Raw genomic sequence first — 27,180 nt, forward strand, 5'->3', positions numbered from 1 at the left:
ATGGTTAAGGTTAGGGCTTTGGTTAAGGTTAGGGCTATGGTTAAGGTTAGGGCTATGGTTAAGGTTAGGGCTATGGTTAAGGTTAGGGCTATGGTTAAGGTTAGGGCTATGGTTAAGGTTAGGGCTATGGTTAAGGTTAGGGCTATGGTTAAGGTTAGGGCTATGGTTAAGGTTAGGGCTATGGTTAAGGTTAGGGCTATGGTTAAGGTTAGGGCTATGGTTAAGGTTAGGGCTATGGTTAAGGTTAGGGCTATGGTTAAGGTTAGGGCTATGGTTAAGGTTAGGGCTATGGTTAAGGTTAGGGTTATGGTTAAGGTTAGGGCTATGGTTAAGGTTAGGGCTATGGTTAAGGTTAGGGCTATGGTTAAGGTTAGGGCTATGGTTAAGGTTAGGGCTATGGTTAAGGTTAGGGCTATGGTTAAGGTTAGGGCTATGGTTAAGGTTAGGGCTATGGTTAAGGTATGGTTAAGGTTAGGGCTATGGTTAAGGTTAGGGCTATGGTTAAGGTTAGGGCTATGGTTAAGGTTAGGGCTATGGTTAAGGTTAGGGCTATGGTTAAGGTTAGGGCTATGGTTAAGGTTAGGGCTATGGTTAAGGTTAGGGCTATGGTTAAGGTTAGGGCTATGGTTAAGGTTAGGGCTATGGTTAAGGTTAGGGCTATGGTTAAGGTTAGGGCTATGGTTAAGGTTAGGGCTATGGTTAAGGTTAGGGCTATGGTTAAGGTTAAGGCTATGGTTAAGGTTAGGGTTATGGTTAAGGTTAGGGCTATGGTTAAGGTTAGGGTTATGGTTAAGGTTAGGGCTATGGTTAAGGTTAGGCTATGGTTAAGGTTAGGGCTATGGTTAAGGTTAGGGCTATGGTTAAGGTTAGGGTTATGGTTAAGGTTAGGGCTATGGTTAAGGTTAGGGCTATGGTTAAGGTTAGGGCTATGGTTAAGGTTAGGGCTATGGTTAAGGTTAGGGCTATGGTTAAGGTTAGGCTATGGTTAAGGTTAGGGCTATGGTTAAGGTTAGGGCTATGGTTAAGGTTAGGGCTATGGTTAAGGTTAGGGCTATGGTTAAGGTTAGGGCTATGGTTAAGGTTAGGGCTATGGTTAAGGTTAGGGCTATGGTTAAGGTTAGGGCTATGGTTAAGGTTAGGGCTATGGTTAAGGTTAGGGCTATGGTTAAGGTTAGGGCTATGGTTAAGGTTAGGGCTATGGTTAAGGTTAGGGCTATGGTTAAGGTTAGGGCTATGGTTAAGGTTAGGGCTATGGTTAAGGTTAGGGCTATGGTTAAGGTTAGGGCTATGGTTAAGGTTAGGGCTATGGTTAAGGTTAGGGCTATGGTTAAGGTTAGGGCTATGGTTAAGGTTAGGGCTATGGTTAAGGTTAGGCTATGGTTAAGGTTAGGGCTATGGTTAAGGTTAGGGCTATGGTTAAGGTTAGGGCTATGGTTAAGGTTAGGGCTATGGTTAAGGTTAGGGCTATGGTTAAGGTTAGGGCTATGGTTAAGGTTAGGGCTATGGTTAAGGTTAGGGCTATGGTTAAGGTTAGGGCTATGGTTAAGGTTAGGGCTATGGTTAAGGTTAGGGCTATGGTTAAGGTTAGGCTATGGTTAAGGTTAGGGCTATGGTTAAGGTTAGGGCTATGGTTAAGGTTAAGGCTATGGTTAAGGTTAGGGCTATGGTTAAGGTTAGGGCTATGGTTAAGGTTAGGGCTATGGTTAAGGTTAGGGCTATGGTTAAGGTTAGGGCTATGGTTAAGGTTAGGGCTATGGTTAAGGTTAGGGCTATGGTTAAGGTTAGGGCTATGGTTAAGGTTAGGGCTATGGTTAAGGTTAGGGCTATGGTTAAGGTTAGACTATGGTTAAGGTTAGGGCTATGGTTAAGGTTAGGGCTATGGTTAAGGTTAGGGCTATGGTTAAGGTTAGGGCTATGGTTAAGGTTAGGGCTATGGTTAAGGTTAGGGCTATGGTTAAGGTTAGGCTATGGTTAAGGTTAGGGCTATGGTTAAGGTTAGGGCTATGGTTAAGGTTAGGGCTATGGTTAAGGTTAGGGCTATGGTTAAGGTTAGGGCTATGGTTAAGGTTAGGGCTATGGTTAAGGTTAGGGCTATGGTTAAGGTTAGGGCTATGGTTATGGTTAAGGTTAGGGCTATGGTTAAGGTTAGGGCTATGGTTAAGGTTAGGGCTATGGTTAAGGTTAGGGCTATGGTTAAGGTTAGGGCTATGGTTAAGGTTAGGCTATGGTTAAGGTTAGGGCTATGGTTAAGGTTAGGGCTATGGTTAAGGTTAGGGCTATGGTTAAGGTTAGGCTATGGTTAGGGGTTAGGCTATGGTTAAGGTTAGGGCTATGGTTAAGGTTAGGGCTATGGTTAAGGTTAGGGCTATGGTTAAGGTTAGGGCTATGGTTAAGGTTAGGGCTATGGTTAAGGTTAGGGCTATGGTTAAGGTTAGGGCTATGGTTAAGGTTAGGGCTATGGTTAAGGTTAGGGCTATGGTTAAGGTTAGGGCTATGGTTAAGGTTAGGGCTATGGTTAAGGTTAGGGCTATGGTTAAGGTTAGGGCTATGGTTAAGGTTAGGGCTATGGTTAGGGTTAGGGCTATGGTTAAGGTTAGGGCTATGGTTAAGGTTAGGGCTATGGTTAAGGTTAGGGCTATGGTTAAGGTTAGGGCTATGGTTAAGGTTAGGGCTATGGTTAAGGTTAGGGCTATGGTTAAGGTTAGGGCTATGGTTAAGGTTAGGGCTATGGTTAAGGTTAGGGCTATGGTTAAGGTTAGGGCTATGGTTAAGGTTAGGGCTATGGTTAAGGTTAGGGCTATGGTTAAGGTTAGGGCTATGGTTAAGGTTAGGGCTATGGTTAAGGTTAGGGCTATGGTTAAGGTTAGGGCTATGGTTAAGGTTAGGGCTATGGTTAGGGTTAGGGTTAGGGTTAGGGTTAGGGTTAGGGTTAGGGTTAGGGTTGCATGGATACAGGGTTAATTCTGCATGGTTACAGGGTTAATTCTACATGGTTACAGGGTTAATTCTGCATGGTTACAGGGTTAATTCTACATGGTTATGGGTTAATTCTGCATGGTTACAGGGTTAATTCTACATGGTTATAGGGTTAATTCTGCATGGTTACAGGGTTAATTCTGCGTGGTTACAGGGTTAATTCTGCGTGGTTACAGGGTTAATTCTGCATGGTTACAGGGTTAATTCTGCATAGTTACAGGGTTAATTCTGCATGGTTACAGGGTTAATTCTGCATGGTTACAGGGTTAATTCTGCGTGGTTACAGGGTTAATTCTGCGTGGTTACAGGGTTAATTCTGCATGGTTATAGGGTTAATTCTGCATGGCTACAGGGTTAATTCTACATGGTTACAGGGTTAATTCTGCATAGTTACAGGGTTAATTCTGCATGGTTACAGGGTTAATTCTGCGTGGTTACAGGGTTAATTCTGCGTGGTTACAGGGTTAATTCTGCATGGTTATAGGGTTAATTCTGCATGGCTACAGGGTTAATTCTACATGGTTACAGGGTTAATTCTGCATAGTTACAGGGTTAATTCTGCATGGTTACAGGGTTAATTCTGCATGGTTACAGGGTTAATTCTGCGTGGTTACAGGGTTAATTCTGCATGGTTATAGTGTTAAAACAGAAACAACTCAAAGGGTTAAGTTTAGGTATTAAATTCACTTTGGTTAAGGTTAGGGCTATGGTTGGTTAGGGCTATGGTTAGGGGCTATGGTTAAGGTTAGGGCTATGGTTAAGGTTAGGGCTATGGTTAAGGTTAGGGCTATGGTTAAGGTTAGGGCTATGGTTAAGGTTAGGGCTATGGTTAAGGTTAGGGCTATGGTTAAGGTTAGGGCTATGGTTAAGGTTAGGGCTATGGTTGGTTAGGGCTATGGTTAGGTTAGGGCTATGGTTGGTTAAGGTTAGGGCTATGGTTAAGGTTAGGGCTATGGCTAAGGTTAGGGCTATGGTTAAGGTTAGGGCTATGGTTAAGGTTAGGGCTATGGTTAAGGTTAGGGCTATGGTTAAGGTTAGGGCTATGGTTAAGGTTAGGGCTATGGTTAAGGTTATGGCTATGGTTAAGGTTAGGGCTATGGTTAAGGTTAGGGCTATGGTTAAGGTTAGGGCTATGGTTAAGGTTAGGGCTATGGTTAATGGTTAAGGTTAGGGCTATGGTTAAGGTTAGGGCTATGGTTAAGGTTAGGGCTATGGTTAAGGTTAGGGCTATGGTTAAGGTTAGGGCTATGGTTAAGGTTAGGGCTATGGTTAAGGTTAGGGTTATGGTTAAGGTTAGGGTAAGGTTAGGGCTATGGTTAAGGTTAGGGCTATGGTTAAGGTTAGGGCTATGGTTAAGGTTAGGGCTATGGTTAAGGTTAGGGCTATGGTTAAGGTTAGGGCTATGGTTAAGGTTAGGGCTATGGTTAAGGTTAGGGCTATGGTTAAGGTTAGGGCTATGGTTAAGGTTAGGGCTATGGTTAAGGTTGGGGCTATGGTTAAGGTTAGGGCTATGGTTAAGGTTAGGGCTATGGTTAAGGTTAGGGCTATGGTTAAGGTTAGGGCTATGGTTAAGGTTAGGGCTATGGTTAAGGTTAGGGTTATGGTTAAGGTTAGGTTAGGCTAAGTTTAAGTTATGGTTAAGGTTAGGGCTATGGTTAAGGTTAGGGCTATGGTTAAGGTTAGTTAGGCTATGGTTAAGGTTAGGGCTATGGTTAAGGTTAGGGTTATGGTTAAGGTTAGGGCTATGGTTAAGGTTAGGGCTATGGTTAAGGTTAGGGCTATGGTTAAGGTTAGGGCTATGGTTAAGGTTAGGGCTATGGTTAAGGTTAGGGCTATGGTTAAGGTTAGGGCTATGGTTAAGGTTAGGGCTATGGTTAAGGTTAGGGCTGGTTGGTTAAGGTTAGGGCTATGGTTAAGGTTAGGGCTATGGTTAAGGTTAGGGCTATGGTTAAGGTTAGGGCTATGGTTAAGGTTAGGGCTATGGTTAAGGTTAAGGTTAGGGCTATGGTTAAGGTTAGGGCTATGGTTAAGGTTAGGGCTATGGTTAAGGTTAGGGCTATGGTTAAGGTTAGGGCTATGGTTAAGGTTAGGGCTATGGTTAAGGTTAGGGCTATGGTTAAGGTTAGGGCTATGGTTAGGGCTATGGTTAAGGTTAGGGCTATGGTTAAGGTTAGGGCTATGGTTAAGGTTAGGGCTATGGTTAAGGTTAGGGCTATGGTTAAGGTTAGGGCTATGGTTAAGGTTAGGGCTATGGTTAAGGTTAGGGCTATGGTTAAGGTTAGGGCTATGGTTAAGGTTAGGGCTATGGTTAAGGTTAGGGCTATGGTTAAGGTTAGGGCTATGGTTAAGGTTAGGGCTATGGTTAAGGTTAGGGCTATGGTTAAGGTTAGGGCTATGGTTAAGGTTAGGGCTATGGTTAAGGTTAGGGCTATGGTTAAGGTTAGGGCTATGGTTAAGGTTAGGGCTATGGTTAAGGTTAGGGCTATGGTTAAGGTTAGGGCTATGGTTAAGGTTAGGGCTATGGTTAAGGTTAGGGCTATGGTTAAGGTTAAGGGCTATGGTTAAGGTTAGGGCTATGGTTAAGGTTAGGGCTATGGTTAAGGTTAGGGCTATGGTTAAGGTTAGGGCTATGGTTAAGGTTAGGGCTATGGGTTAGGGCTATGGTTAAGGTTAGGGCTATGGTTAAGGTTAGGGCTATGGTTAAGGTTAGGGCTATGGTTAAGGTTAGGGCTATGGTTAAGGTTAGGCTATGGTTAAGGTTAGGGCTATGGTTAAGGTTAGGGCTATGGTTAAGGTTAGGGCTATGGTTAAGGTTAGGGCTATGGTTAAGGTGGTTAAGGTTAGGGCTATGGTTAAGGTTAGGGCTATGGTTAAGGTTAGGGCTATGGTTAAGGTTAGGGCTATGGTTAAGGTTAGGGCTATGGTTAAGGTTAGGCTATGGTTAAGGTTAGGGCTATGGTTAAGGTTAGGGCTATGGTTAAGGTTAGGGCTATGGTTAAGGTTAGGGCTATGGTTAAGGTTAGGGCTATGGTTAAGGTTAGGCTATGGTTAAGGTTAGGGCTATGGTTAAGGTTAGGGCTATGGTTAAGGTTAGGGCTATGGTTAAGGTTAGGGCTATGGTTAAGGTTAGGGCTATGGTTAAGGTTAGGGCTATGGTTAAGGTTAGGGCTATGGTTAAGGTTAGGGCTATGGTTAAGGTTAGGGCTATGGTTAAGGTTAGGGCTATGGTTAAGGTTAGGGCTATGGTTAAGGTTAGGGCTATGGTTAAGGTTAGGGCTATGGTTAAGGTTAGGGCTATGGTTAAGGTTAGGCTATGGTTAAGGTTAGGGCTATGGTTAAGGTTAGGGCTATGGTTAAGGTTAGGGCTATGGTTAAGGTTAGGGCTATGGTTAAGGTTAGGGCTATGGTTAAGGTTAGGGTTATGGTTAAGGTTAGGTTAAGGTTAGGGCTATGGTTAAGGTTAGGGCTATGGTTAAGGTTAGGGCTATGGGTTTAAGGTTAGGGGCTATGGTTAAGGTTAGGGCTATGGTTAAGGTTAGGGCTATGGTTAAGGTTAGGGCTATGGTTAAGGTTAGGGCTATGGTTAAGGTTAGGGCTATGGTTAAGGTTAGGGCTATGGTTAAGGTTAGGGCTATGGTTAAGGTTAGGGCTATGGTTAAGGTTAGGGCTATGGTTAAGGTTAGGGCTATGGTTAAGGTTAGGGCTATGGTTAAGGTTAGGGCTATGGTTAAGGTTAGGGCTATGGTTAAGGTTAGGGCTTGGTAGGGCTATGGTTAGGGCTATGGTTAAGGTTAGGGCTATGGTTAAGGTTAGGGCTATGGTTAAGGTTAGGGCTATGGTTAAGGTTAGGGCTATGGTTAAGGTTAGGGCTATGGTTAAGGTTAGGGCTATGGTTAAGGTTAGGGCTATGGTTAAGGTTAGGGCTATGGTTAAGGTTAGGGCTATGGTTAAGGTTAGGGCTATGGTTAAGGTTAGGGCTATGGTTAAGGTTAGGCTATGGTTAGGGGCTATGGTTAAGGTTAGGCTATGGTTAAGGTTAGGGCTATGGTTAAGGTTAGGGCTATGGTTAAGGTTAGTGCTATGGTTAAGGTTAGGGCTATGGTTAAGGTTAGGGCTATGGTTAAGGTTAGTGCTATGGTTAAGGTTAGGGCTATGGTTAAGGTTAGGGCTTTGGTTAAGGTTAGGGCTATGGTTAAGGTTAGGGCTATGGTTAAGGTTAGGGCTATGGTTAAGGTTAGGGCTATGGTTAAGGTTAAGGCTTAAAACACAATAATTCAAAACAACGCACTGTTTCCATGAACTATCATCAAGTATTCAGTTCACAATGCTAGCTTGAGATCTGCAGAGGCACAGTGGTCTAAGCAGCGAGCTTTGGCTCGGAGCATAACAAGTTCGCGGACAGTGCTGTGCAGAGGAAAGTATACACACCATTTCCCTTTTTACACATTTTGTTACTTTACAGCCTTATTCTAAAATAGATTAAACAAATACAAATCCTCAATCTACACACAATACCACATAATGGCATCATAATACCCCATAATGACATCATAATACCCCATAATGACATCACAATAACCCATAATGACATCACAATACCCCATAATGACATCACAATACCCCATAATGACATCATAATACCCCATAATGACATCACAATACCCCATAATGACATCATAATACCCCATAATGACATCACAATACCCCATAATGACATCACAATACCCCATAATGACATCACAATACCTCATAATGACAACGAAAAACATTTTGGGGGAAATTTTAGAAATGTATTAAAAATAAAAAACAGAAATACCTAATTTACATAAGTATTCAGACCCTTTGCTATGAGACTTCAAATTGAGCTCAGGTGCATCCTGTTTCCATTGATCATCCTTGAGATGTTTCTACAACTTGACTGGAGTCCACCTGTGGTAAATTCAATTGATTGGACATGATTTAGAAAGGCATACACATGTCTATATAAGGTCCCACAGTTGACAGTGCATGTCTGAGCAAAAAACAACACATGAGGTCAGAGGAATTGTCATTAGAGCTCCGGAACAGGATTGTGTCGAGGCACAGATCTGGGAAGGCACCTAAAGGACCATGAGAAACAATATTCTCTGGTTTGATGAAACCAAGATTGAACTCTTTGGCCTGAATGCCAAATGTCACTTCTGGAGGAAAACTGGCACCATCCCTACAGTGAAGCATGGTGGTGGCAGCATCGTGCTCTGGAGGAAAACTGGCACCATCCCTACAGTGAAGCATGGTGGTGGCAGCATCATGCTCTGGAGGAAAACTGGCACCATCCCTACAGTGAAGCATGGTGGTGACAGCATCGTGCTCTGGGGGTGTTTTTCAGCAGCAGGGACTGGGAGACTAGTCAGGATCGAGGGAGATGTGAACAGAGCAAAGTACAGACAGATCCTTGATGAAAACCCGCTCCAGAGCGCTCAGTACCTCAGACTGGGGGAAAAGGTTCACCTTCCAACAGGACAATGACCCTAAGCACACAGCCAAGACAATACAGGAGTGGCTTCGGGACAAGTCTCTGAAGGGCATTGAGTGGCCCAGCCAGAGCCCGGACTTGATCCCGATCTAACATCTCTGAAAATAGCTGTGAGCTGACGCTCCCCATCCAACCTGACAGACCTTGAGAGGATCTGCAGAGAAGATTGGGAGAAACCTCCTAAATACAGATGTGCCAAGCTTCTAGTGTCGTACCCAAGAAGGGCCAAGGCTGTAATCGCTGCCAAAGGTGCTTCAACAAGGTACTGAGTAAATGGTCTGAATACTTGCACATCTGGAGCCTTCTGATCCTTCCTGACTGTCTGATGACGAAAAGGGCATCACAAATGGCACCCTGTTCCCTTTATAGTGCACTACTGTTGACCAGGACCCAAAGGGTGCTATTTGACTAGTTCTGTTCCTGCCACTCTGTCTGATGATGATACTTTAAAAGAGAAATGTCATCTTGGAGGAAAGCCGGGCAGATAGATGTGAAACAGAGAGATTAATGTTCAGAACCTGTGATCAATAAGAGAGTAGCTGAAGTTCTGAGCGAAGAAGATAGAACTATAGAGATGACATCTGGGACTAATAATAATCACCCGCACAGCGCTCTCTTTTCTCTTTTAAGAGGGAGAGGAGGTGATAAGTGTCAACTAGTTAAGCAATAAGGCATGAGAATCTGCACATTATCATGTGATAACTCCTGACTAAGGGCTGTTCTGAGGCACGAGGGGAAGCCAAAGGAAACAGCCCTTTGGAGCGTTTTATTCTCTATAATTCCCATGTTCGAGGGCCTTATTGCTTTTATAAAATGGTTGCCAACATTAAAAAAAGATTGACAACATGTTTTCATGCATTTAAAAAAAAAAATTATATTGAGTAAATCATTTTTATTTCCTTGTAACACCATACCAAATAGTTCTGAGATTCTGACGTTGCTAACCAAACGGGCTGGTCGTTCATTCTATCCATTGTAATTTGAAATGGTTGCTATGGTAAACAAATCATTGACACCGCTAGCTAGCCAACTGAAGCTAACACACAATCACATCAAGCAGCTGAAATGACAGAAAACTATGTGCACTTTGGTTTGTTGAAATCAGGACTGTGGATCTGTCTCCGTACCTTTAGTACGTTCATCACCCACAGTATCTTAGACAGCACTGACCCGATTCTGACTAAACTTGGGTGAATGTAGCCTCTTGCTATAGACATTTACAGATTTACACTGATTGGAGAAAGGGGGAGGCTATGGTAATCAACTGAAATTCTAAACTTTGAACAAGTATATTTCCTGTCCTGTTTGAGCTATTGTCATGACCTATAAGTTCAGCCCATTCATTTTTCTGTTAATTACTGTTTATCCCACACCAAACTTTGAACAAGTATATTTCCTGTCCTGTTTGAGCTATTGTCATAACCTATAAGGTCCGCCCATTCATTTTTCTGTTAATTAATTAGACTGTTTATCCCACACCAGACTTTGAACAAGCATATCTAATAATAATAATAATAATAATATATGCCATTTAGCAGACGCTTTTATCCAAAGCGACTTACAGTCCTGTCCTGTTTGAGCTATTGTCATAACCTATAAGTTCAGCCCATTCATGTTTCTGTTAATTAGACTGTTTATCCCACACCAGACTTTGAACAAGCATATCTCCCGTTTGTTTTACAGTCATGTACGTTTCCCATAACAACCTATAGAATGTTGGTATTTACAAATGAAATGTCTTTCAACATCTCTTGAACTGGCGCTGTATAGAGACCGTTGGCATGAAGTGTAAATGATAGACAACAACGGGTCAAGGTAAACAGTTGGCAGTCATTATGTTACTACCAGTAGAAATGTCCCTAGTCTGGACATAAAAACACATCCTGTTTTAGATCAATGCATCTTCCTATATAGAAGTATAGTCCATTCTCTTACATAGTCAACTATCAACTTTTAATTTCCAACAAGAAAAACAAAACAAAAATGAAAACAATTTCTCTCTCTCTCTCAGACGTTGGAATAATGATCACTGATCGACACAAGGATGAGCGGTGCATCATGGGGGATAAAACATGTTTACTGTCGACCTGTTTTACCTTAATTTCTATTTCCGTTTCTTTGCGTGTATCATTATAATGATCCTGATAAATGAATTCTCCTGACTCGGAAAAGGTGTCAGTCTTGTCAGGTTCATATACATGGCATGGTGCAACCCCCCAAAAAAAACCCGCCAACATTGTTCCACAGGCCGGAGAGGCAGACAGCAAGGTTTAGAGACAAACCACAACTGTTGCAAACCAAATGCGAGCCTAGTAGCATGGGGAAGTATTGTCTAGATGCTTTTTTTCCCAGGGGAGATTAAGTTCATAAATTGACTGGCTGGGCTGTGGGACAGTGGATACACATTGATAAAGCTATTGGAACTGTTAACAGACATTATTACCCAGAGAATGAGGGTGGTACTCTGCTATCAACCAATCATACAATAAGTGTTATTTGAGTACAAAGGGAAAGGTAACAGAGTAGATGAAGGAATAAGGAAAGAGAGTAGATGACAGAATAAGGAAAGAGAGTAGATGACAGAATAAGGAAAGAGAGTAGATGACAGAATAAGGAAAGAGAGTAGATGACAGAATAAGGAAAGAGAGTAGATGACAGAATAAGGATAGAGAGTAGATGACAGAATAAGGAAAGAGAGTAGATGACAGAATAAGGATAGAGAGTAGATGACAGAATAAGGATAGAGTAGATGAAGAGATGAAGGATAGAGAGTAGATGACAGAATGAAGAATAAGAATAGAGAGTAGATGACAGAATAAGGAAAGAGAGTAGATGACAGAATAAGGAAAGAGAGAATAAGGATAAGGAAAGAGAGTAGATGAAGGAATAAGGAAAGAGAGTAGATGAAGAATAAGGATAGAGAGTAGATGACAGAATAAGGATAGAGAGTAGATGACAGAATAAGGATAGAGAGTAGATGACAGAATAAGGATAGAGAGTAGATGACAGAATAAGGATAGAGAGTAGATGACAGAATAAGGATAGAGAGTAGATGACAGAATAAGGAAAGAGAGTAGATGACAGAATAAGGATAGAGAGTAGATGACAGAATAAGGATAGAGAGTAGATGACAGAATAAGGATAGAGAGTAGATGACAGAATAAGGAAAGAGAGTAGATGACAGAATAAGGATAGAGAGTAGATGACAGAATAAGGAAAGAGAGTAGATGACAGAATAAGGATAGAGAGTAGATGACAGAATAAGGAAAGAGAGTAGATGACAGAATAAGGATAGAGAGTAGATGACAGAATAAGGAAAGAGAGTAGATGACAGAATAAGGAAAGAGAGTAGATGACAGAATAAGGATAGAGAGTAGATGACAGAATAAGGAAAGAGAGTAGATGACAGAATAAGAGTAGATGACAGAATAAGGAAAGAGAGTAGATGACAGAATAAGGAAAGAGAGTAGATGACAGAATAAGAGTAGATGACAGAATAAGGAAAGAGTAGATGACAGAATAAGGATGAAAGAGAGTAGATGACAGAATAAGGAAAGAGAGTAGATGACAGAATAAGGATAGAGTAGATGACAGAATAAGGATAAAGAGTAGATGACAGAGTAGATGACAGAATAAGGATGAACAGAATAAGGATAGAGAGTAGATGACAGAATAAGGAATAGATGACAGAATAAGGAGAGTAGATGACAGAATAAGGATAGAGAGTAGATGACAGAATAAGGATAGAGAGTAGATGACAGAATAAGGTAAGAAGTAGATGACAGAATAAGGATAGAGAGTAGAATGAAGAATAAGGATAAGAGAGTAGATGACAGAATAAGGATAGAGAGTAGATGACAGAATAAGGAAAGAGTAGATGACAGAATAGATGAGAGTAGATGACAGAATAAGGATAGATGACAGAATAAGATAGATGACAGAATAAGAGAGTAGATGACAGAATAGATGACAGAATAAGGATAGAGAGTAGATAGAGAGTAGATGACAGAATAAGGATAGAGAGTAGATGACAGAATAAGGAAGAGAGTAGATGACAGAATAAGGATAGAGAGTAGATGACAGAATAAGGAATAAGGATAAGAGAGTAGATGACAGAATAAGGAAGAGAGTAGATGACAGAATAAGGAATAAGTAGATGACAGAATAAGGAAGAGAGTAGATGACAGAATAAGGAATAGATGACAGAATAATAGAGAGTAGATGACAGAATAAGGAAGAGAGTAGATGACAGAATAAGGAATAGAGACAGAATAAGAGAGTAGATGACAGAATAAGGATAGAGAGTAGATGACAGAATAAGGATAATAGATGACAGAATAGATAGATGACAGAATAAGAATAAGGATAGAGAGTAGATGACAGAATAAGGATAGAGAGTAGATGACAGAATAAGGATAGAGAGTAGATGACAGAATAAGGTAGATGACAGAATAAGAGTAGATGACAGAATAAGGATAGAGAGTAGATGACAGAATAAGGATAGAGAGTAGATGAAGAATAAGGATAGAGAGTAGATGACAGAATAAGGATAGAGAGTAGATGACAGAATAAGGAAAGAGAGACAGAATAAGGATAAGAATAGATGGATAAGAGAGTAGATGACAGAATAAGGATAGAGAGTAGATGACAGAATAAGGAATAGAGAGTAGATGACAGAATAAGGATAGAGAGTAGATGACAGAATAAGGAAAGAGAGTAGATGACAGAATAAGGAAGAGAGTAGATGACAGAATAAGGATAGAGAGTAGATGACAGAATAGAAAGAGAGTAGATGACAGAATAATGGAATAAGGAAAGAGAGTAGATGACAGAATAAGGATGAGTAGATGACAGAATAAGGAAGAGAGTATGACAGAGAGTAGATGACAGAATAAGGAAAGAGAGATAGATGAAGGAATAAGGAAAGAGAGTAGATGACAGAATAAGGAGTAGAAGAGAGTAGATGACAGAATAAGGAGTAGATGACAGAGTAGATGACAGAATAAGAGTATATGACAGAATAAGGAAAGAGAGTAGATGACAGAATAAGGAAAGAGAGTAGATGACAGAATAAGGATAGAGAGTAGATGACAGAATAAGGAAAGAGAGTAGATGACAGAATAAGAGTAGATGACAGAATAAGGAAAGAGAGTAGATGACAGAATAAGAGTAGATGACAGAATAAGAGTAGATGACAGAATAAGGAAAGAGAGTAGATGACAGAATAAGGAAAGAGAGTAGATGACAGAATAAGGAAAGAGAGTAGATGACAGAATAAGGATAGAGAGTAGATGACAGAATAAGAGTAGATGACAGAATAAGGAAAGAGAGTAGATGACAGAATAAGATGGAATAAGGAGAGTAGATGAAGGAATAGATGACAGAATAGAGAGTAGATGACAGAATAAGGATAGAGAGTAGATGACAGGAATAAGGATAGAGAGTAGATGACAGAATAAGGAAAAGAGATAGATGACAGTAGATGACAGAATAAGGATAGAGAGTAGATGACAGAATAAGGATAGAGATGTAGATGACAGAATAAGGATAGAGAGTAGATGACAGAATAAGGAAAGGAATAAGGATAGAGAGTAGATGAGATGACAGAATAAGGAAAGAGAGTAGATGACAGAATAAGGATAGAAATAGTAGATGAAGGAATAAGGAAGAAGAGAGTAGATGAAGGAATAAGGATGACAGAGGTAATAGAGAGTAGAGATGAAGGAATAAGGATAGAGAGTAGATGACAGAATAAGGATAGAGAGTAGATGAAGGAATAAGGATAGAGAGTAGATGACAGAATAAGGATAGAGAGTAGATGACAGATGACAGTGTGTGATGTAAGGAAACACCCTCACCTGGTGAAATGACACCCTTGTGTACCAGACACAGGTAATGTATCTGTTTGAGGAGCCTAAAGTTTCCTCAAAGCATCCTGTCTCTTCCTCTCCACCAGTTACGCTGTGACGGTCCAGGAGTCCTATGCCCACCCCTTTGACCAGGTCTACTACACAAGATGCACTGACATCCTCACCTGGTTCAAATGTACCAGACACAGGTAATGACACCCTCACCTGGTTGAAATGTACCAGACACAGGTAATGACACCCTCACCTGGTTGAAATGTACCAGACACAGGTAATGACACCCTCACCTGGTTGAAATGTACCAGACACAGACACACCTGGTGAAATGAGTAATGACACCCTCACCTGGTTCACCTGGTTGAAATGTACCAGACACAGGTAATGACACCCTCACCTGGTTGAAATGTACCAGACACAGGTAATGTCATCCTCACCTGGTTCAAATGTACCAGACACAGGTAATGAGACCCTCACCTGGTTCAAATGTACCAGACACAGGTAATGACACCCTCACCTGGTTGAAATGTACCAGACACGGGTAATGACATCCTCACCTGGTTGAAATGTACCAGACACAGGTAATGACACCCTCACCTGGTTGAAATGTACCAGACACAGGTAATGACACCCTCACCTGGTTGAAATGTACCAGACACAGGTAATGACACCCTCACCTGGTTGAAATGTACCAGACACAGGTAATGACACCCTCACCTGGTTGAAATGTACCAGACACAGGTAATGACACCCTCACCTGGTTGAAATGTACCAGACACAGGTAATGACACCCTCACCTGGTTGAAAATGGTACCATGACACACCTGGTAATGACACAGGTAATGACACCCTCACCTGGTTGAAATGTACCAGACACAGGTAATGACACCCTCACCTGGTTGAAATGTACCAGACACAGGTAATGACACCCTCACCTGGTTCAAATGTACCAGACACAGGTAATGACACCCTCACCTGGTTGAAATGTACCAGACACAGGTAATGTCACCCTCACCTGTATATAGATATACAGATATACAGTCTGAAACAGATACAGTATGATACGGATATTTACAGATATACAGTATGATACAGGTACTGACCAGCTATAGATATACAGTATGAAACAGGTACTGACCAGCTATAGATATACAGTATGATACAGGTACTGACCAGCTATAGATATACAGATATACAGTATGATACAGGTACTGACCAGCTATAGATATACAGTATGATACAGGTACTGACCAGCTATAGATATACAGATATACAGTATGATACAGGTACTGACCAGCTATAGATATACAGATATACAGTATGATACAGGTACTGACCAGCTATAGATATACAGATATACAGTATGATACAGGTACTGACCAGCTATAGATATACAGTTATGATACAGGTACTGGTATTGAAACAGGTATTGATACAATATGATAGGACTGAGTCAAACCTGGGACACCAGGTGAGTCAGGTGTACCAGGTATCTGGCCAATCACTGAATGAATCAGTTAACTTGCAGGTCTGGAGTTGAGTAATTAGCCATAGAAAGAGCTAGAAAGAGATGTATGACTTGGGATGATGTGCAACTTTACCCCAATGACAACACACCTTTAGCCATTCAACTGTAGTGTATGTATATCTCCCCTCCACAGGCTCTGAGGTAGTTTGTCTGGGCTCTTTACTGCCAGCCACAGGCAGGTGTGTGTTGACGGCCAGCCACAGGCAGGTGTGTGTGTGTGTTGACGGCCAGCCACAGGCAGGTGTGTGTGTGTGTTGACGGCCAGCCACAGGCAGGTGTGTGTGTGTGTTGACGGCCAGCCACAGGCAGGTGTGTGTGTGTGTTGACGGCCAGGCTCAGGCAGGTGTGTGTGTGTGTTGACGGCCAGCCACAGGCAGGTGTGTGTGTGTGTTGACGGCCAGCCACAGGCAGGTGTGTGTTGACGGCCAGCCACAGGCAGGTGTGTGTGTGTGTGTTGACGGCCAGGCTCAGGCAGCTCAGACCATCAGATTTAAGTGGTGGTTGACTGCAGATGGCACACACACACACACACTGATGGTCGTAGGACTTTTAATGACCACATTAACGTATACTGTCCACACTTCAGCTCTTCAGAGAGAGAGAGGGGGAGAGAGAGAGAGAGAGAGAGAGAGAGAGAGAGAGAGAGAGAGAGAGAGGGAGAGGGAGAGAGGGAGAGAGAGAGAGAGAGAGAGAGAGAGAGAGAGAGAGAGAGAGAGAGAGAGAGAGAGGGAGAGAGGGAGAGAGAGAGAGAGGGAGAGAGGGCAGAGAGAGAGAGAGAGAGAGAGAGAGAGAGAGAGGAGAGAGAGAGAGAGAGAGGGCAGAGAGGGCAGAGAGAGGAGAGAGGGCAGAGAGAGAGAGAGAGAGAGAGAGAGAGAGAGAGAGAGAGAGAGAGAGAGAGAGAGAGAGAGAGAGAGAGGGAGAGACTGTAGAGGGTCAGGCAGAGACTACTGCAGAGAGGTCAATACTACTGAGAGAGGTCAGTACTACTGCAGAGGTCAATAGACTGACAGAGGTCAAGACTACTGAGAGAGGTCAATACTACTGTATTAGGTCAGTACTACTGCATTTGGTCAATACTACTGCATTAGGGCAGTACTACTGCATTAGGACAGTACTACTGCGTTAGGTCAATACTACTGAGTTAGGTCAATACTACTGCATTAGGTCAATACTACTGCATTAGGTCAATACTACTGCATTAGGTCAATACTACTGAATCAGAAGAAAGACATTGTGAGTGTGAGTGTACATGACTTGATAGTCAAGGACCAGGTGGATGGTCCTCCAGGTGGATGGTATCCCAGCTGCCCCGGTGTAGTCGTTCCTACCACAGAGCAACAGCCAGATAGAGAGAGACAGATGGGAGGAGATAGGATGAGAGGGGACCCCAAATCAGCACCTTTACTGTCCTCAAGGACAAAGTTACTCTGACTAACACCTGTTTCACCACTCTCTCTCTCTCTCTCTCTCTCTCTGCCCTCTCTCTCTCTCCCCCTCGACCCCCACTTTCTCTCTGTTTTCTATCTCTCCTCTCCTCTCCTCTCTCTCTCTCTCTCTCTCTCTCTCTCTCTCTCTCTCTCTCTCTCTCTCTCTCCCCTCTACCGCCCCCACCCCCACCCCCTCTCTCTCTCCTTCTCTCTCTATCCTTCTCTCTCTCTCTCTCTCTACCCCCCCCCACCCTCTCTCTCTCTCTCTCTCTCTCTCTCTCTCTCTCTCTCTCTCTCTCTCTCTCTCTCTCTCTCTCTCTCTCTCCCTCTATCGCCCCCCACTCCCACCCTCTCTCCCTCCCTCTCTCTCTCTCTCTCTCTCTCTCTCTCTCTCTCTCTCTCTCTCTCTCTCCCCCCTCTATCGCCCCCACTCCCACCCTCTCTCCCTCTCTCTCTCTCTCTCTCTCTCTCTCTCTCTCTCTCTCTCTCTCTCTCTCTCTCTCTCTCTCTCTCTCTCTCTCTCTCTCTCTGTCTCTGTCTCCCTGTGTTACAGGATCAGCTATAAGACAGCATACCGTAGGGGTGTGAGGACTATGTACAGAAGGCGTTCTCAGTGTTGCCCAGGCTTCTACGAGAACGGAGATCTGTGTGTCCGTAAGTAACAGTCCTTTGTCTCCTGTCTCTTCTCAACACAGTTCTGGTTGGAACATTCCGGAATCAGAAGGAAGTAAGCAGGAAATCTGGGAATGTTGGGACAATTCAGGGAATTTCGTCAGCAACCCTACTTTGTCTCCCATCGTACTGGTCCATCTTAATAAGCAACAGTTTGATAGTTTCCATGAATAGGGAATGGTCTTTATCCATGTAATAGAGTCATGAAAGAGACTCTGCAACAAGTCTTCTCTTAGATATTCATACTCTCTGCCAGATCTTCCTCACAATCAGCCAAATCCAAATCCTTTTATGTTTTTATTCATTTATTCCCTTTTGATATCAGTCAAATGTATTCAGTACTTCATTTGACCAACTCCAAGCATTAGTTTTTCAGCATCCAATATGTTTAGGGTGATCCCCCTGTTACTGGGAACCCATTGGTGATCCGCCTGCTACTGGGAACCTATTGGTGATCTCACCTCAGATCTACTGGGAACCTATTGGTGATCTCACCTCAGACCTACTGGGAACCCATTGGTGATCTCACCTCAGACCTACTGGGAACCCATTGGTGATCTCACCTCAGACCTACTGGGAACCCATTGGTGATCTCACCTCAGACCTACTGGGAACCTATTGGTGATCCCCCTGCTACTGGGAACCTATTGGTGATCTCACCTCAGACCTACTGGGAACCTATTGGTGATCCCCCTGCTACTGGGAACCCATTGGTGATCTCACCTCAGACCTACTGGGAACCCATTGGTGATCCCTCAGACCTACTGGGAACCCATTGGTGATATAACCTCAGACCTACTGGGAACCCATTGGTGATATCACCTCAGACCTACTGGGAACCCATTGGTGATCTCACCTCAGACCTACTGGGAACCCATTGGTGATCTCACCTCAGACCTACTGGGAACCCATTGGTGATCCCCCTGCTACTGGGAACCCATTGGTGATCCCCCTGCTACTGGGAACCCATTGGTGATCTCACCTCAGACCTACTGGGAACCTATTGGTGATCACCCAGCTACTGGGAACCCATTGGTGATCTCACCTCAGACCTACTGGGAACCCATTGGTGATCCCCCTGCTACTGGGAACCCATTGGTGATCTCACCTCAGACCTACTGGGAACCTATTGGTGATCTCACCTCAGACCTACTGGGAACCTATTGGTGATCTCACCTCAGACCTACTGGGAACCTATTGGTGATCTCACCTCAGACCTACTGGGAACCCATTGGTGATCTCACCTCAGACCTACTGGGAACCCATTGGTGATCTCACCTCAGACCTACTGGGAACCATTGGTGATCCCCCTGCTACTGGGAACCTATTGGTGATCTCACCTCAGACCTACTGGGAACCCATTGGTGATCTCACCTCAGACCTACTGGGAACCCATTGGTGATCTCACCTCAGACCTACTGGGAACCCATTGGTGATCTCACCTCAGACCTACTGGGAACCTATTGGTGATCCCCCTGCTACTGGGAACCTATTGGTGATCCCCTGCTACTGGGAACCTATTGGTGATCTCACCTCAGACCTACTGGGAACCCATTGGTGATCCCCCTGCTACTGGGAACCTATTGGTGATCTCACCTCAGACCTACTGGGAACCTATTGGTGATCCCCCTGCTACTGGGAACCCATTGGTGATCTCACCTCAGACCTACTGGGAACCTATTGGTGATCCCCCTGCTACTGGGAACCTATTGGTGATCTCACCTCAGACCTACTGGGAACCTATTGGTGATCCCCCTGCTACTGGGAACCTATTGGTGATCTCACCTCAGACCTACTGGGAACCTATTGGTGATCCCCCTGCTATTGGGAACCCATTGGTGATCTCACCTCAGACCTACTGGGAACCCATTGGTGATCCCCCTACTGGGAACCTATTGGTGATCACCTCAGACCTACTGGGAACCCATTGGTGATCTCACCTCAGACCTACTGGGAACCCATTGGTGATCCCCTCAGACCTACTGGGAACCCATTGGTGATCTCACCTCAGACCTACTGGGAACCCATTGGTGATCTCACCTCAGACCTACTGGGAACCCATTGGTGATCTCACCTCAGACCTACTGGGAACCTATTGGTGATCCCCCTGCTACTGGGAACCTATTGGTGATCCCCCTGCTACTGGGAACCTATTGGTGATCCCCCTGCTACTGGGAACCTATTGGTGATCCCCCTGCTACTGGGAACCTATTGGTGATCTCACCTCAGACCTACTGGGAACCCATTGGTGATATAACCTCAGACCTACTGGGAACCTATTGGTGATCTAACCCCAGACCTACTGGGAACCCATTGGTGATCCCCTGCTACTGGGAACCTATTGGTGATCTCCCTCAGACCTACTGGGATTGGTGATCCCCCTACTGGGAACCTATTGGTGATCCCCCTGCTACTGGGAACCCATTGGTGATCCCCCTGCTACTGGGAACCCATTGGTGATCCCCTGCTACTGGGAACCCATTGGTGATCCCCTGCTACTGGGAACCTATTGGTGATCCCCTGCTACTGGGAACCTATTGGTGATCCCCTGCTACTGGGAACCTATTGGTGATCCCCCTGCTACTGGGAACCCATTGGTGATCCCCCTGCTACTGGGAACCTATTGGTGATCCCCCTGCTACTGGGAACCCATTGGTGATCCCCCTGCTACTGGGAACCTATTGGTGATCCCCCTGCTACTGGGAACCTATTGGTGATCCCCCTGCTACTGGGAACCTATTGGTGATCCCCTGCTACTGGGAACCTATTGGTGATCCCCTGCTACTGGGAACCCATTGGTGATCCCCCTGCTACTGGGAACCTATTGGTGATCCCCCTGCTACTGGGAACCTATTGGTGATCCCCCTGCTACTGGGAACCCATTGGTGATCCCCCTGCTACTGGGAACCTATTGGTGATCCCCTGCTACTGGGAACCATTGGTGATCCCCCTGCTACTGGGAACCTATTGGTGATAACCCAGACCTACTGGGAACCATTGGTGATCCCCTGCTACTGGGAACCTATTGGTGATCCCCCTACTACTGGGAACCATTGGTGATCCCCTCAGACCTACTGGGAACCCATTGGTGATCCCCTGCTACTGGGAACCCATTGGTGATCCCCTGCTACTGGGAACCTATTGGTGATCTCACCTCAGACCTACTGGGAACCCATTGGTGATCCCCCTGCTACTGGGAACCTATTGGTGATCCCCCTGCTACTGGGAACCCATTGGTGATCCCCCTGCTACTGGGAACCTATTGGTGATCCCCCTGCTACTGGGAACCTATTGGTGATCCCCCTGCTACTGGGAATCCATTGGTGATCCCCCTGCTACTGGGAACCTATTGGTGATCCCCCTGCTACTGGGAACCTATTGGTGATCCCCTGCTACTGGGAACCCATTGGTGATCCCCCTGCTACTGGGAACCCATTGGTGATCCCCTGCTACTGGGAACCTATTGGTGATCCCCCTGCTACTGGGAACCTATTGGTGATCCCCCTGCTACTGGGAACCTATTGGTGATCCCCCTGCTACTGGGAACCTATTGGTGATCCCCCTGCTACTGGGAACCATTGGTGATCCCCCTGCTACTGGGAACCTATTGGTGATCCCCCTGCTACTGGGAACCCATTGGTGATCTCACCTCGTCACAGATAAAAGACCTGCATCACTTTCCTTCAGCTCCGTATTGATGTGGACTGTGTTAGAGATACTCAACACCTAAAGCCACGTACTGTAACCTTTAGGGAAACACTGGGTTCTTTGACTAACAATATGGCCGACAATTTCTTTGAAAGATGAATCATGGAAGCCTCGTATTGAAGCGAGTTCATCTCGAACGTGGGAGGAGAGTATAGAGTGTATTAGAAATAAAGAGGAGAGAGAGTAAGTTGATTGAAGGATATCTTCAGCCTCTCCTTTCTTTTTTTAAGTGTAGTATAGATTCTGAGTCATTTAGTCATTTATTAATTTTGTCATTTAGTAATTTATTAATTTTGTCATTTAGTCATTTATTCATTTAGTCATTTAGTCATTTTTTCATTTAGTCATTTAGTCATTTTTTCATTTAGTCATTTAGTCATTTAGTCATTTTTTCATTTAGTCATTTAGTCATTTATTCATTTTAAGTCTAACTTCACAATTAAATGCATGTTTAATCATTTAAATACATTTTACTTTTATCACGTTTCTCTAGTAATTACATCGTTATTTTCATTTTGTCAATCAAACTAACTCATACATTTCCAAGGCTCTACTGTACATCTCTATTAGAGATATAAGTACATCTTGAAAACAACCTGTCTAACATCTACTATAGACCAGAGCCCTATTCCCTATATAGTGGTACTACTATAGACCAGAGCCCTATTCCCTATATAGTGGTACTACTATAGACCAGAGCCCTATTCCCTATATAGTGGTACTACTATAGACCAGAGCCCTATTCCCTATATAGTGGTACTACTATAGACCAGAGCCCTATTCCCTATATAGTGGTACTACTATAGACCAGAGCCCTATTCCCTATATAGTGGTACTACTATAGACCAGAGCCCTATTCCCTATATAGTGGTACTACTATAGACCAGAGCCCTATTCCCTATATAGTGGTACTACTATAGACCAGAGCCCTATTCCCTATATAGTGGTACTACTATAGACCAGAGCCCTATTCCCTATATAGTGGTACTACTATAGACCAGAGCCCTATTCCCTATATAGTGGTACTACTATAGACCAGAGCCCTATTCCCTATATAGTGGTACTACTATAGACCAGAGCCCTATTCCCTATATAGTGGTACTACTATAGACCAGAGCCCTATTCCCTATATAGTGGTACTACTATAGACCAGAGCCCTATTCCCTATATAGTGGTACTACTATAGACCAGAGCCCTATTCCCTATATAGTGGTACTACTATAGACCAGGGCCCTATTCCCTATATAGTGGTACTACTATAGACCAGAGCCCTATTCCCTATATAGTGGTACTACTATAGACCAGAGCCCTATTCCCTATATAGTGGTACTACTATAGACCAGGGCCCTATTCCCTATATAGTGGTACTACTATAGACCAGAGCCCTATTCCCTATATAGTGGTACTACTATAGACCAGAGCCCTATTCCCTATATAGTGGTACTACTATAGACCAGAGCCCTATTCCCTATATAGTGGTACTACTATAGACCAGAGCCCTATTCCCTATATAGTGGTACTACTATAGACCAGAGCCCTATTCCCTATATAGTGGTACTACTATAGACCAGAGCCCTATTCCCTATATAGTGGTACTACTATAGACCAGGGCCCTATTCCCTATATAGTGGTACTACTATAGACCAGAGCCCTATTCCCTATATAGTGGTACTACTATAGACCAGAGCCCTATTCCCTATATAGTGGTACTACTATAGACCAGAGCCCTATTCCTATATAGTGGTACTACTATAGACCAGAGCCCTATTCCCTATATAGTGGTACTACTATAGACCAGAGCCCTATTCCCTATATAGTGGTACTACTATACAGAGCCCTATTCCCAGTACTACTATAGCCCTATTCCCTATATAGTGGTACTACTATAGACCAGAGCCCTATTCCCTATATAGTGGTACTACTATAGACCAGAGCCCTATTCCCTATATAGTGGTACTACTATAGACCAGAGCCCTATATAGTGGTACTACTATAGACCAGAGCCCTATTCCCTATATAGTGGTACTACTATAGACCAGAGCCCTATTCCCTATATAGTGGTACTACTATAGACCAGAGCCCTATTCCCTATATAGTGGTACTACTATAGACCAGAGCCCTATTCCCTATATAGTGGTACTACTATAGACCAGAGCCCTATTCCCTATATAGTGGTACTACTATAGACCAGAGCCCTATTCCCTATATAGTGGTACTACTATAGACCAGAGCCCTATTCCCTATATAGTGGTACTACTATAGACCAGGGCCCTATTCCCTATATAGTGGTACTACTATAGACCAGAGCCCTATTCCCTATATAGTGGTACTACTATCGACCGTAGTGCTCTACATAGGGAATAGGGTGCGAGATGGGACACTACCCTGGTGTCTCCTTGATCTTAGATCCAGCCGTTAACTAACAGACAGCGATGATTCAGTCGACAGGCTAAACTGAATGAGACAGTGTTTGTCGTCTCAGGTCATAAAGCAGTAGAGGAATGAATGAGAGGAGAGAGAGAGAGAGATCGGCCCAGGGGGGCCGTGATTAGAGGCTCTATTGTGTTTCTGCTTGTAAAAAAAAGAAGCTATTTTAAAGACCGGTTCCTCCTGGAGTGCTGGTCGGTCCCCTGGGGGTGTGTGTGTGTGTGTGTGTGTGTGTGTGTGTGTGTGTGTGTGTGTGTGTGTGTGTGTGTGTGTGTGTGTGTGTGTGTGTGTGTGTGTGTGTGTGTGTGTGTGTGTTGTGTGTGTGTGTCACCAGCTGATATAAAAAGGGCTTTGTGTTGTGAGTTTGTTTGTTTCATTGCTTGCTGTTTGGGGTTTTAGTCTCTTAGTCTCTGAGCACTTTGTGTCACCAGCTGATATAAAGGGCTTTATAAATAAATATGGGGGTGTGTGATTGATGTGTGTGTGTGTGTGTGTGTGTGTGTGTGTGTGTGTGTGTGTGTGTGTGTGTGTGTGTGTGTGTGTGTGTGTGTGTGTGTGTGTGTGTGTGTGTGTGTGTGTGTGTGTGTGTGTGTGTGTGTGTGTGTGTGTGAGTGTGTGTTGTGAGTTTGTTTGTTTCATTGCTTGCTGTTTGGGGTTTTAGTCTCTTAGTCTCTGAGCACTTTGTGTCACCAGCTGATATAAAAAGGGCTTTGAAATAAATATTATTGATTGTGTGTGTGTGTGTGTGTGTGTGTGTGTGTGTGTGTGCTGTAATGTTGTGTGGACAGGTATTTTATTGTAGACTAACCACCATGGATTAATGGTTTCCTCCTCTGATAGGAGACTGGGGATAGAGGTTTCCTCCTCTGATAGGAGACTGAGGTTAGAGGTTTCCTCTTCTGTAGGAGACTGGGGGTTAGAGACTGTGTGTGTGTGTGTGTGTAGAGTGGAGACTGGGGTAGAGGTAGGAGTGTGTTTCCTCTTCTGTGACTGGGGTAGAGGTGTGTGTGTGTGTGACTGGGGGTGTTCCTCTTCTGTAGGAGACTGGGGGTAGAGGTTTCCTGTCTGTGTGCTGGGGGGGTTTCCTCTTCTGTGTGCTGGGGGTTAGAGGTTTCCTCCTCTGTGTGGGGTGTTTCCTCTTCTAATAGGGTGCTGGGGTTAGGTATTTTTTGTACTAGACTCCTCTGATAGGAGACTGGGGGTTAGAGACTGGGGGTTAGAGGTTTCGTCTTCTGATAGGAGACTGGGGGTTAGAGGTTTCCTCTTCTGATAGGAGACTGGGGGTTAGAGGTTTCCTCTTCTGATAGGAGACTGGGGGTTAGAGACTGGGGTTAGAGGTTTCCTCTTCTGATAGGAGACTGGGGGTTAGAGACTGGGGGTAGAGGTTTCCTCTTCTGATAGGAGACTGGGGGTAGAGGTTTCCTCTTCTGATAGGAGACTGAGGTAAGAGGTTCCTCTTTTGATAGGAGACTGGGGGTAGATGTTTCCTCCTCTGATAGGAGACTGAGGTTAGAGGTTTCCTCTTCTGATAGGAGACTGGGGGTAGAGGTTTCCTCTTCTGATAGGAGACTGGGGGTTAGAGACTGGAGGTTAGAGACTGGGGGTTAGAGTCTGGAGGTTAGAGACTGGGGGTAGAGGTTTCCTCTTCTGATAGGAGACTGGAGGTTAGAGGTTTCCTCTTCTGATAGGAGACTGGTGGTAGAGGTTTCCTCTTCTGATAGGAGACTGGGGGTAGAGGTTTCCTCTTCTGATAGGAGACTGAGGTTAGAGGTTTCCTCTTTTGATAGGAGACTGGGGGTTAGAGGTTTCCTCTTCTGATAGGATACTGAGGTTAGAGGTTTCCTCTTCTGATAGGAGACTGGGGGTTAGAGACTGGGGGTTAGAGGTTTCCTTTTCTGATAGGTGACTGGGGGTAGAGGTTTCCTCTTCTGATAGGAGACTGAGGTTAGAGGAAACCTCTTCTGATAGGATACTGGGGGTTAGAGGTTTCCTCTTCTGATAGGAGACTGGGGCTAGAGGTTTCCTCTTCTGATAGGAGACTTGGGGTAGAGGTTTCCTCTTCTGATAGGAGACTGGAGGTTAGAGACTGGGGTTAGAGGTTTCCTCTTCTGATAGGAGACTGGGGGTTAGAGGTTTCCTCTTCTGATAGGAGACTGGGTTAGAGGTTTCCTCTTCTTTAGGAGGCTTGGGGTTAGAGGTTTCCTCTTCTGATAGGAGACTGGGGGTAGAGGATTCATCTTCTGATAGGAGACTGTGGGTTAGAGGTTAGGTAGCAGGAGGGAAGGAGGGGGACCGCTCATTAGCTAAGTGGACTTCCCTGTTTATAACCCCAGCCCCTCTCTCTCTCTCTCCCTCTCTCACACACACAAACAAACACACATGCTCACACTATCTATCTCTCTCGTGCCCTCGCTCTCTCTCTGTCTCTCTGTCTCTCTCTCTCGTTCCCTTTTTCTCTCTTTCTCTCTCACACACAAACACACATGCTCACACTATCTATCTCTCTCTATCTCTCACACACACACCCACACACACACACACATTGCGTCGTGCTCTGCCAGTGACTGCCCATGGCGGTGATTTCTGTCGTTAGCCTAACTAGCATGCAGTGGATGGGATGTCAATGGGGTTTGCTAGTAAATCAGGTGGAACGCTAACATGCTAAGGGTGATTACAGTGGGTGGCATTGATTCAAAGATGAAACCGGAACAGAGATGATTGCCTCGCTTCGAGTCCTTAGGAAACTATGCAGTATATATTTTTTGGTATTATTTCTTACATTGTTACCCCAGAAAATCTCAAGTCTTATTACATACAGCTGGGAAGAACTATTGGATATAAGAGTGACATCAACTTACCAGTATTACGACCAGGAATACGACTTTCCCGAAGTGGATCCTCTGTTTGGACCAACACCCAGGACACGGAAACATGGCTCTCTCGGGATATGTTGTCGGAATCGGTTCAGCCACCGGGCTTCTCCATGCATCGCGCCGACAGAGATTAACACCTCTCTGGGAAGAGGAAGGTGCGGGGGTTTATGCTTCATGATTAATTGCTCAT

General features: G+C 44.2%; 1 protein-coding gene across 1 annotated transcript in view; it reads left to right on the forward strand.

The window, feature by feature from the left end:
• Positions 1 to 27,180, forward strand: part of LOC127927007 (multiple epidermal growth factor-like domains protein 11) — a 45,452-nt gene that overhangs the window by 3,175 nt on the left and 15,097 nt on the right. The window contains exons 2-3 of the mRNA XM_052512667.1: positions 14,448 to 14,549; positions 17,864 to 17,964. Of these exons, the coding sequence (XP_052368627.1) occupies positions 14,448 to 14,549; positions 17,864 to 17,964 (203 nt within the window). The remainder of the gene's footprint in view (positions 1 to 14,447; positions 14,550 to 17,863; positions 17,965 to 27,180) is intronic.

The sequence above is a fragment of the Oncorhynchus keta genome, unplaced genomic scaffold, assembly GCF_023373465.1.
Source record: "Oncorhynchus keta strain PuntledgeMale-10-30-2019 unplaced genomic scaffold, Oket_V2 Un_contig_893_pilon_pilon, whole genome shotgun sequence".
Taxonomy (NCBI): domain Eukaryota; kingdom Metazoa; phylum Chordata; class Actinopteri; order Salmoniformes; family Salmonidae; genus Oncorhynchus; species Oncorhynchus keta.